Source organism: Grampus griseus (assembly GCF_964374135.1).
Source record: "Grampus griseus genome assembly, chromosome: 2".
NCBI lineage: Eukaryota > Metazoa > Chordata > Mammalia > Artiodactyla > Delphinidae > Grampus > Grampus griseus.
The window spans coordinates 76,921,001-76,933,164 of record NC_139018.1 but is presented as its reverse complement, the minus strand read 5'-3'; the positions used below and the strand labels follow the sequence as shown (position 1 = coordinate 76,933,164).

Genomic DNA, 12,164 nt, shown 5'->3' with positions numbered 1-12,164 from the left:
CCAGGAGCTTAAAAAACAGAGGATCTGGGGCTTCCCTGGTGGCGCAGTGGTTGAGAGTCCGCCTGCCAATGCAAGGGACACGGGTTCGTGCCCCAGTCCGGGAAGATCCCACATGCCGCGGAGCGGCTGGGCCCTTGAGCCATGGCCACTGAGCCTGTGCTCCGCAACGGGAGAGGCCACAAAAATGAGAGGCTCAGCGTACCGCAAAAAAAAAAAAAAAAAAAAAAAAACAGAGGGTCTGACCTCAAGGCCATAGTCTAAGATAACTTAACATCACCTGTTTTCCCCTCTTCCCTGCTTTCCAACAATCTGATTCTTTTCTTTTTGTTTGCCCTTGTCATCTTCCCAGCCCTTTTTTTAAAATTGCCCATTAGAACCACAAGAGGGCAGCAGCCTCATGCACAAGAAAGGCTCTCAGGCACTGGTAATCATAAAAAGCAAAGGGAGGAGATGCCTTTATAAAAAGTGTTATCAAAACTTTAGAGATTTCAGCATCTTGCTCTGAATAGATGTGGAACCACATTTAATGTTCTGTTAGAAATTATAAACAATGAGTGGAAAAGAAATTCATGCTGGTGAGTGGAGCTAATGTATCTCCCTCTCTTCCAGAAACTGGCAAGAGAAATGAGATAGAAAAGAGAACAGTCTAGAACCTAAGACTTACTCCTAATGTAAACTCTTGCACCAGGATGGAAGGGGAATCTTACCACAATGCCACTACCGTCAATGGCACCCCAGTGAATCACCAGCCTTTGGAACGCCACAGGTTGTGGGAAGTCATCACCATCGCAGCTGTGACAGCTGTGGTGAGCCTGATCACCGTCGTGGGCAACGTCTTAGTCATGATCTCTTTCAAAGTCAACAGCCAGCTGAAGACAGTTAATAACTATTACCTGCTCAGCTTAGCCTGTGCAGACCTCATCATTGGGATCTTCTCCATGAACCTCTACACCACCTACATCCTCATGGGACACTGGGCTCTCGGGAGTCTGGCTTGTGACCTTTGGCTCGCACTGGACTACGTGGCCAGCAATGCTTCTGTCATGAACCTTCTGGTGATCAGTTTTGACCGATACTTTTCTATCACAAGACCCCTGACGTATCGGGCCAAGCGTACCCCAAAGAGGGCTGGCATCATGATTGGCTTGGCCTGGCTGATCTCCTTCATCCTCTGGGCCCCAGCGATCCTCTGCTGGCAGTACTTGGTTGGGGAGCGGACGGTCCCACCAGATGAGTGCCAGATCCAGTTCCTCTCGGAGCCCACCATCACTTTTGGCACTGCCATCGCTGCATTCTACATCCCTGTTTCTGTGATGACAATCCTCTACTGCCGGATCTACCGGGAAACAGAGAAGCGAACCAAGGACCTGGCCGACCTCCAGGGCTCTGACTGCGTGGCTGAAACTGAGAAGAGAAAGCCAGCTCACGAGGCTCTGCTCACGTCCTGCTTTAGCTGCTGCCCGCAGCCCACACTGGCCCAGAGGGAAGGGAACCAAGCCTCCTGGCCATCCTCCTGCAGGAGCACCTCCGTCACTGGGAAGCCATCCCGAGCCACTGGCCCGAGCACTGAGTGGGGCAAAGCTGAGCAGCTAACCACCTGTAGCAGCTACCCCTCCTCAGAAGATGAAGACAAGCCCACCACTGACCCTGTCTTTCAAGTGGTCTACAAGAGTCAGGCCAAGGAAAGCCCAAGGGAAGAATTCAGTGCTGAAGAGGTCAAGGAAACTTTTGTGAACGCTCAAACTGAAAAAAATGACTATGACACCCAAAAATACTTCCTGTCTCCAGCTGCTGCTCATCGACCCAAGAGTCAGAAGGGCATGGCCTATAAGTTCCGACTGGTGGTGAAAGCTGATGGGACCCAGGATACCAACAACGGCTGTCGCAAGGTGAAAATCATGCCCTGCTCCTTCCCGGTGTCCAAGGACCCTTCAACGAAAGGCCTTGATCCCAACCTCAGCCATCAGATGACCAAACGAAAGAGGATGGTCCTCGTCAAAGAGAGGAAAGCAGCCCAGACCCTGAGTGCAATTCTCCTGGCTTTCATCGTCACGTGGACCCCTTACAACATCATGGTCCTGGTTTCCACCTTCTGCGACAAGTGTGTCCCAGTCACCCTGTGGCACTTGGGCTACTGGCTGTGTTATGTCAATAGCACTGTCAACCCCATTTGCTATGCCCTCTGCAACAGAACCTTCAGGAAGACCTTTAAGATGCTGCTTCTCTGCCGATGGAAAAAGAAAAAAGTGGAAGAGAAATTGTACTGGCAGGGGAACAGCAAGCTCCCCTGAAAAGTAACGACTCCCCTCAGAAGAATGACCAAGGTCAAGGTCCTCTGAGGACGGGTGAGCTGATTCTGCTTTACTTTTCAAAAAGACCTTTTGAGTCCCTGAGGACATGGAAAGCCTCGAGGTCCGTCACCAGAAGGAAAGAGTCACAGCTGCCACAGTTACTGCCATATTGAATGATTCTTATCCATGACCAGGGTCGCCTGATGCTGCTGGAGTGTTTGCCACCAAAGTAAAGAGACAGACTCATGACCCTTCACAGGAGGAGGAGCAGTTGGTCACAGCAAACAACAACTGAGGGAGCTCCTGTCCAACCTTCTGTGGGCAACAGCAGGACCGGTGGAAACGTGTCACAGAGTTTTGTGCAGTATGTATGTATCTGTGAAGTTGTCTCATTTCAGTGAGAACGAGGAGAATGTAAGTCAGTGTCACCTGTTAACAAGAGTGATATTCAACTGGCTTCTAAGATTCTATTTCTTTATGAACTGATCAGTATTTATTATGCAGCTATTATGTGTTCTGTACTGTGGTATGTTTTCCTGTCCCTACATCTGAGCAAAGCTCTTGCTCTTCCTTTTCACAACTGATGCCAATTCCTGGTACCCACTGAGGCCAGGCTGGTCCCCACAGAACCACCCTTCCTCTCAGAGTCCTGGGTCTGAAAGGACACTGGAACCTGATCACACCCAGTCCTACAGAGAAGCCTCTATTCTGCTAATAAAGGTAATCAGGTCTCCACAGTCATTTATTTTGTTTTTACCAGTGGGGATTTTTTTCCTTTTATGTAAACAAATATTATGTATTGTAGTTTGTGCCCTTTGAACCCATTTATTTATGCTCTGTCCTCAGGAAGACTAATTGTATGACAGCTCTTCACTGGGTAAAGACCTTCTCCAGTCTGTTTAATCATGGTTCTCTTAAATTATTTTCAGAGGTCTTACTTTCTAATCTCTTCACAAGGCAAACCTGAGGCAAAATGTGCAAAACAAATCTGGTTTCGCTCCATGCTTTTGAACTTCTTCCAGGCCCTTTTGCAGGCCCTCATCCAGACCCTCAATTCACACCCAGGCACAAGCAGGTCACTTTGCTGTCTCCAGCCAGAAATGCTATTTAGAGGGACAGCAGGGGAAAGGCTCTTTTAAAAAAAAAATAGGTCCTCCAAATCATGGCTCAGAAATGACTTACTGGACTTCCCTGGTGGCACAGGGGTTAAGAATCCGCCTACCAATGCAGGGGACATGGGTTCGAGTCCTGGTCTGGGAAGATCCCACATGCCGCGGAGCAACTAAGCCTGTGCGCCACAACTACTGAGCCTGCGCTCTAGAGTCCGCGAGCCACAACTGCTGAGCCTGCGCACCTAGAGCCCGTGGTCCACAAGAGAAACCACCATAATGAGAAGCCCGTGCACCGCAACGAAGAGTAGCACAAGCTCACCTCAACTAGAGAAAGCCTGTGTGCGGCAACAAAGACCCAATGCAGACATAAATAAATAAATAAATACATTCATTTTTTTTAAAAAATGACTTACTTAGTCATTCCTCTCCAAATTCACAAAAATGAGAAGCCCAGAAAAATACAGTTGAGGTCCAGTAATGCTGGCTATGGTCATTAAAAATGATCATGTTTTCTTTAAAAACAAAATGTAGGCCATAATAATGTATAAAAATAAAAGTTATCAACATACATTTAAATATCAGGATTATCCAAAAACCAAATTTTAACTGAAGTCTCTGCGTATATAAACAGACCAAATCTAAGAGGTTTCTTTGATGATTCTGAAAATAAACCAATGTGCAAGAAATCAAAACAATAATGCATAAAATTAATGAACAGTCCACAAAGAAAGCAGCAGTATAGCATACAACAAGGATTTTAAAGATGAAATACTCCTGTCAGACAGAAACTCATTATTTGACCTGTTAATTACATCTGCAGTTGTATATAAAAATCTCTGGACTTCTTTTCACCTAATGTGGGCCAGTTCTTTCTCAGCCTCGTTTGCTAAAGGGATGTAAAAATAGCTGGTTTCGTTGTCCTGGGAATTTGGTACGTACTTGAGTATAGGAGAGTTTCAAGCTTTCCACTGAAGAGTGACTTGGCCTCTTCTACAGAGTACCAAGGACGCTTCAGGGAAGTGGAAACCCAGGCCTCTCCAGCCCTGTAGGGACTTGATGTTGAGATGGAACATCTTTGAAGCAATGTAGCTGCTGAGGCTTTATGAAGGGCAGGTTGACACCCACCAAGAATTTGGTAGAGAATATTAACTGGCTCAATTCCCCAAGACAGAGACTCCCAGGTCTACAAGATGCCAACAGGACGTGGCTTCATAAGCTCCGGATAAACAGTTGATTCTTTGAGTTTAAGGCTTTGACAAAAGTGAAAATCCCTCCAAGAGAATAGCACTTTGAGCTCACTCACTGTTCACAGTAGACAGAGATACAACCTAATTCAAACAAAAGAACACAGAACTGAGGGGGTGGGCTAGTGGAGGCACACTTTTCTCACTCCACAACTGCCTAGAACTAAGCCTTTTTTGTCTTTTGTGAAATTCATTGAGAGGCCTATGCCTCCTACATCACGGGCTTTGGGAGGCAACCAGTTATGAAGACTACCTATGCCCCTTGACAAAGACAAAAAGAATGCCCCGAACTACTAGGGGAAAGGAGACTTCTTTAGAATAGGGCCTCTGGTGGGGTCCTCAGAATGAACAGATCCAACTGTAAACTACAGGGACCTGATGAGTGGATGGGTAGGGTGTGGACTGACTTTGGATCTTAGGCCTTCTTATGCCCCGTCTCCAAATCTCTCTTTGTGGTACACTATGTGCAGCTTTGATTAGTGGCCTGTTGGATACTGCTATGTTGCTAACATTGTGGTTTGTTTCTCCTTGCTGTGAATTTGATGGCTTGTCAAGGAATCTGTTTTCAGTACAATGTTTGGTTAAAGCATTTTGTCAGTATTCCTGGTCTCTGCTTTGCTCCTCTGGTGAATGTCTTTTGAGGGTGATGCTGATGTTTGGCTCTTTGTCGTTGTGAAATCTGTACCTAATCTCTGGAGAGAAAAATCCCATTGTCTACTGTAAATACTGGAATCACAGCAAAGGATTTGGGGACTGGACTGCTTTTCTGTATCATACTAGCATTGTTCTAGATATTAAAGAAATTTAACCACACAGTAGTCCAACGCAAAGTGTTTATATAAGAAAATGGTCTCGGGCTTCCCTGGTGGCACCGTGGTTAAGCATCTGCCTGCCAATGCAGGGGACACGGGTTTGAGCCCTGGTCCAGGAAGATCCCACATGCCATGAAACAACAAAGCCCGTGCGCCACAACTACTGAGCCTGTGCTCTAGAGCCTGCAAGCCACAACTACTGAGCCCATGTGCCACAACTACTGAAGGCTGCGCGCCTAGAGCCCGTGCTCTTGCAACAAGAGAAGCCACCTCAATGGGAAGCCCGCGCACTGCAACCAAGAGTAGCCCCCACTCACCGCAACTAGAGAAAGGCTCCATGTGGCAACGAGGACCCAATGCAGCCAAAAATGAATAAATTAAATAAATAAATTTGAAAAAAAAAAAAAGAAAGAAAATGGTCTCAGTGAGCTTGACAGATCCATCTATGTTAGAGATTCCACACACATTCACATTGCCTGGCCTTTTAAGGGAGTAGGGGTTGATATACAATGTAGATACATGTCCCTCTTGCCACCTTTGTGATTTTCCCCTTTCCTCTCAGTTACCAAATGACCAAATTAAGATGAAATAATGATGACAAGATTCCTGTGACTAAAATGATCCCATCACCCTCCAGGACGAGGGAGGTGAGGCAGACCTCAATCCAGGGCACGTTAGCCAATACAGACCCTGCAACGAACCAGAACTGCAGCATTTCTTCTCTAACTGCTCGAAGAGCTGGTGCCCCAGTCATTTCATTCCATTGTAAGGGATACTAATTCCCACCTCCCCCCACTCATATTACCAGTAAAGTTTGAGATTATATAATTCTTTCCGATAAGAGCCCCAGATTGAGAGTGAGGAGGAAGGGAAATACGTTTTTTAAGCATCCAGGAAGGAACCAGAAGAAAAATTATTTAAAACATACAACTTTTTGGGGGGGGGAGGATAATTTTAAACTTAGAAAAAAAGCTGCAATAATAGTACTCTGATATCCTTCTCCCACATTCCCCAGTTGTTAACATTTTGCCACATTTGTGCTGTGTGTGTGAGTACACTTTTTTTTTTTTCTCAACCATTTGGAGTAAGTTGCAGACATCACATCCACTGACCTCTAAATACTCCAGTGGGTATTTCTTAAGAACAAGGAATTATCTTACATTACCACAATACAAATACAAAATCAGGAAATTCAACATTGCAGTAATATTATTATGTGAATCATAATTATGTAATACAGTCCATACTCAACTTTTACCAGTTGTTCAAACAATTTTCATTGTAAGAATTTCTTTTCCAGTTAGGATCTAATCCAGGACCACACACTGCATTTAGTTGTCATGTCTCTTGGACTCTTTTAATTTGGAAGAGGTCTTCAGCTTTCTTTCGTCTTTTATGATATGGTCATTTCTTTAGCGTACATTCAATCCAATTTTTAAAAAAGAATTTCCAGGGACTTCCCTGGTGGTCCAGTGGTAAAGAATCTGCCTTCCAATGCAGGGGATTCAGGTTCGATCCCTGGTCGGGGAGCTAGGTTCCCACATGCCACAGGGCAGCTAAGCCCTCGCACCACAACTACTGAGCTCCCGTGCCGCAAACTACAGAGCCCACGCGCTCTGGAGCCCACACGCCACAACTACAGAGCTCAAGCGCCCTTAAGCATGCACGCCACAACTAAAGAAGAGAAAAAAACCCACACGCCACAACTAGAGAGAAGCCCGTGCACCACAACAAAGATCCCGCATGCCGCAACTAAGACCCGACACAGCCCCCAAAATTAATTAATCAATTAAAGGGTTAGTTTAAAAAAAAATGAATTTCCATCAGTTTGCGGTTGTCTGATGTTTCACATCAGATTCAGTTTGTTTGTTTTGATTTGGGCAGGAATGTCACAAATGTGATATTGTGTCCTCAGTGCCTCACATTAGCAAGACATGATGTTTTATCCCAGTAGTGGTGACGCTAACATGGATCGCTTGGTTAAAGTGTACCTTCCATCCACCCCTCCACGTTTCTCCACTATAAATTTACTATTTTTCCCTCTGCAACTAATAATTTTGAGAAAGAGATTTTAAGCCTCTATAAACGTCCTATGGATCATCAGGTTTTCACTCAATAATTGTAGCATATCTTTATTATTCTCATCAAGTTATTCCTATGATGATTGCCAAGTGGTTGGCATTCCACTGTAAGGAAGACTTGTTCCCTCTTTATTATCTATTTATTTACTTATTTATTACTATTATAGACTAACAAACTCATAATAATTGGTTAAAACCCATTACTGTCATTATTTCAATGTTAAAATTGTCACAAATTTATGCAGTAAGAGCCCCTTCAAGATGATTCCTGTGACCCTTTGACATAGTTCAAACATTTGTTGAGCACTCCCTTAGTTTCTGGTACAAGAAGATATTCCAGGCTCATCTTTACTCTCCCCACCCCAACCCAAGAATCAGCCATTTCTTCAAGGAGCCCTGGTTTCATTAAGTAGAGAATGGTACCTGACTCAGTTCTAGAATCAGTATGTATTCATTGCTATTAGGCCCTTTCAGTGGATGGAACTAAAAAATATGTATATGTGTATACTTACTAAAAACAATGAGTTCATATTGACATCTGCAATTCAAACAACAAGGGCTTCCCTGCTGGCGCAGTGGTTAAGAATCCGCCTGCCAATGCTGGGGACACAGGTTCAAGCCCTGGTCCGGGAAGATCCCACATGCTATGGAGCAACTAAGCCCACGCACCACAACTACTGAGCCTGTGCTCTAGAGCCCATGAACCACAACTGCTGAGCCCATGCACCACAACTACTGAAGCCCGCGCGCGTAGAGCCCGTGCTCCGCAACAAGGTAAGCCACCACGATGAGAAGCCTATGCACCACAACGAAGAGTAACCCCGCTCGCCTCAACTAGAAAAAGCCCATGCACGGCAACGAGGACCCAACGCAGCCAAAAATAAATAAATTTATTTTTTTTAAATGTTAAAAAAAAAATCAGTAACCCTTGTTTCATTTTTACTCACAGTCATTTTGTTTTTGTTTTTCTTTCCTCTATTTTTCACTGGCGCCACCTTCTCCAAATGCCCCAAATCTTTGTACCCTCTTTCCTTCACCATCTTCTTAGATCCAAGAACCACCATCCAGGCAACCTGATTACTCCTTTGTTTGGTTACTCATTTGTTCAGCAGATAATTATTTATCTCTGTGGGAACCACGTGACTTCAGAGGGGAACAAGACACTGTCCCAGCCTCCAAGAACACAGACTAACAGAATGAGGGACAGGACAACAGTACAAAGAGAATCACTCCAGTGATGGCTGGAGGCCTCCAGCTCTCCTCCTCCCCAAGCACAAACATTTCCCTTCTCTAGGCCTCTTTTTTCCCCTGCTCTTTGGCAGAAGGGGAAACTAGCACCAAAATCTGAACTGCAGAGGGTAGAACCCTTATATGATTGAAAAGAGAAAGTGAGTGAAGAGTAACAAGATGAATGTGGATTATATCCAACATTCCACTTAGAAGCTCTCACAAGCAATCCTCTGGTCTTTTTTTATCCAGTTTGGTTCCCAGGCCTTTCAGAAAGGAGTCTTGCCCTGTCAGGATACAGCCTAACCTTCCTATTCCATAATCCAATCCCTTCTCAAGGTAGAGGTCAGGTAGGAATGCAGAAATTGGAGAAGTTGTCAGTAGGATTCTGCAAGGACACTTTCAAAATCAAATACATACAATCACACACATATTTACATACATAAAACTTGAAGCAGTGAGGATGGAAAAGAGCCTCAAGCAGTTGGTTCAGAGTGGGAGGGCTGAGAGCCTACCAGGAGCTCAGAGTCCTTCGAGACGCCTTGAAGAAGAGCAGGAACTTCCTTCCCAACCAATCCCCACCAGCCCCAAAGAAGATGAAGGGAAAGAGAAGCTGCTTTATGTCACAGACATCTGCTGGGCCACATCATTTAAAGATGTGAGGTTGGGCCGGAGAGCAAGTCAGGAGGGAAGGCAAAGCTTGTTTTTCTTCCATTAACATATTATTTCAAAGGTTTTGGGTGCCTGAGGTTTCTACGAAAGACTCTAGGCTTTGGGGCAGTGATTTTCATATACCACAGTTAGTTTAGAGACTGGTTAACAGTAATCAGTCATACCAGGTGACCATGGAACGCCACACACAGGATTTTCCCTTACCGTTTGTCCTGAGAGGAGCGAGGTGTGTCCTCGAGAAGATAAGGCGAATTCAGGCCTGCAAGGCCTCCAGGCGGCCTCTGCCTACCTGTCCAGGCCTTCTCCGCTCCCCTCTTCCAGAAGTGGTCCAGCTATATGGCTCTCTCAGTTCCTTCAGGGGCCAACCTCCCTCCCACCTCAGCTCACACTGGGAAGCCCCTCATTCTCATCCCTTCTTCTCAGCCTCAGCCTAGTTTATTCTTATGTAGTCTTTCGTCTTACCTCACGGGTCACTTTCTCAGCAAAGTGGTCCTACATTGGCCCTCTACCCTCTCATCCAGATTCCCATGTTATGAGCTTTTATAGCACCCAGGACTTTTCCGTGGAGCACCTATCAAGGTTTTCATTACATATATTTATGTGTTTGGTTATTCATGTCTATTTCTCCCACTAAACTCTAAGCTCTGAAGCCAGAGTCATGCTGTTTTGCTCATCATTGTGCCCCCTCACCTAATAGCCTTTGGCACATTCAAGAGTATAGGTGCTTCACAATGTAGTCTTTACTAAACAGTAAGTGCATACCTGAGATAAGCGATGGTTGCAAGGTAAGATTCCTGGGTTTTTTCTAGCATGGTTAGTATCTTTGTGCTTCCCTGAGAAGTAGCTTAATTCACCACGAGTCTCTGATCTCCATTTTTGTCTGATTTGAGTTGGGATCCCTAAAAATGATGAAGCTGTATGTGGCAGCCACCCAGAACTGTTATAGTGGAGAAATTAAGATTCTTCCCACCCTTCCTTGAGAACAGGACTGTTGTATTACTAGTGCTTTCCAGTCCAGGTAGCTTAGAGTCCAGAGAGGAAAGTCAGAGAAGTAAACAGGTAATCCGATAAAATGAAATTCTATAACGGTGTAAGCACAGGCACGAAAGGGGACAAAAAAGAGGCTCTTATCCAAGCCTTTGGGGCATCTGGAAGATTTTTGTCAAAGGTGATTTCTACACTAAGTCCTGAAGAAAATGTAAGAGGTAGACAAGGGAAAGGGATGGGGGTGGGGTAGAGAGTTGAGAGGAAGAAATAATCAAAAAGGTCCAGAGGTGAGCAAACATATAGAACTTAAGAGTGGGGAAATGAGGAAAACTCAAGATGTAAGTGGGATCAAAGTGGCAAGAAGTGAATCTGGAGGGACCACGGTCAGGGTCCCATATTTTGAAGTCTATGGAGAGTCTACAAAGGGTTTTTAATAAGGGAATGACCCCGTCGGATTTGCCTTTTAGAAAGATCTTTAGGTTTACAGTGTCTGAAACTCTAGGCACCAGACATTAGGACTAGAACTGCTTTGCCTTGGAAGTCAGTTTCTCTTGACTACACCACCCCTTCTGAGGAGTGTTTGGAAGGAGAGAGGCAAGTCCCCAGATCATGCCAACAGCTGTAGGCAGAGGGTGGGCAAGTGAATAGATGTATGGCTATGTGTTGATCATGGGTATGTGAATGTTTAGTTTTTTTAGTTTAGCTTATGAGAGAAGCACTGTAGGAAGTAGTTAACAGGACTTGCTCTAGGTTACCAGCAGGTGAGCTTGGGAAAATTTTAACCTCTGTTTCCTCATCTGAAAAGTAAGAATATTAATAATTATGAGCTTTCACTGAGCACTTATATGAATAGGGTTAGTATTAATATTAAGTGGGATGATAATACATGTAAAGTGTTCTAAACAGTTCTACTTATGAAGTAGATATTTCCCCCATTTTACAGCTGAACCTTTGATCCATTTCACTCATGATGAAACTGAGGCTCAGAAAGGTTTCTTTCCCAAGATCATACAATTAGTAAGTGACGGAGCCAGGACATGTATTCACCCAATTTCTCCCTTAAGTTAGAAAGTTCCTTCTGACCCATTCATTCAAGATGGATATGGAGGCAACACAGCCAATTTTGCATTGACTGAGGGAAAAAGAGAAGGCTTTCAGCAGGTTGGAGATCATTTTGGTCCGTTCTGGATAAGTGCATAAGTCAGGACACTGGGTTCAAGTGATAGACACCTACTGGAACTAGCTTTAGTAAAACACATAAACACTATACTAGAGGATATACCAGTGCTCCGTGGAACGCAAGGGCAAGAATGCAGCGACCTCAGGAAAGGATTTGAAAAAAGGTACAGTTCTCAGATTTCATCTTCCACTTCAGCTTGGAAGCTGTTTTCTCCTTTTCTGTAGTGTACATGGTAGAATAAAGAGCCAGGAACAGCTTGCAAGTTTATATGTTGCAATCTACTCGTTTAGTCCCTGAGTTTTCATTTTAAATTCCCCAGGAACAGCCTTTGGCCTAACCTGGATGAGATGCCCATAAAAGCAGAGCCGCACAGCACAAATATGGTTGCTGGGACAACATCTTTGCACCCCCTTCTCAGGGGAGAACCAGTTACAGGGGTAAGCTGGGCGACAGCTCAACAGATGTACATTAAAGGAAGGCAGGCTCTCATTGTCAGAGTTTAGATTTTCCTCTGCCCTTCCCCACTTTCCAATTGTGCTAATATATCTCATTTTCTCC

General features: G+C 44.7%; 1 protein-coding gene across 1 annotated transcript; it reads left to right on the top strand.

Moving 5' to 3' along the window:
* Positions 1 to 689: 689 nt before the first annotated feature.
* On the top strand, positions 690 to 2,291 carry CHRM5 (cholinergic receptor muscarinic 5; the record flags this gene model as incomplete). The annotated part of the gene is made up of 1 exon (XM_082649322.1): positions 690 to 2,291. One exon carries the CDS (start codon positions 690 to 692, stop codon positions 2,289 to 2,291), a length of 1,602 nt encoding a protein of 533 aa, XP_082505448.1.
* Between the last annotated feature and the right edge of the window lie 9,873 nt (positions 2,292 to 12,164).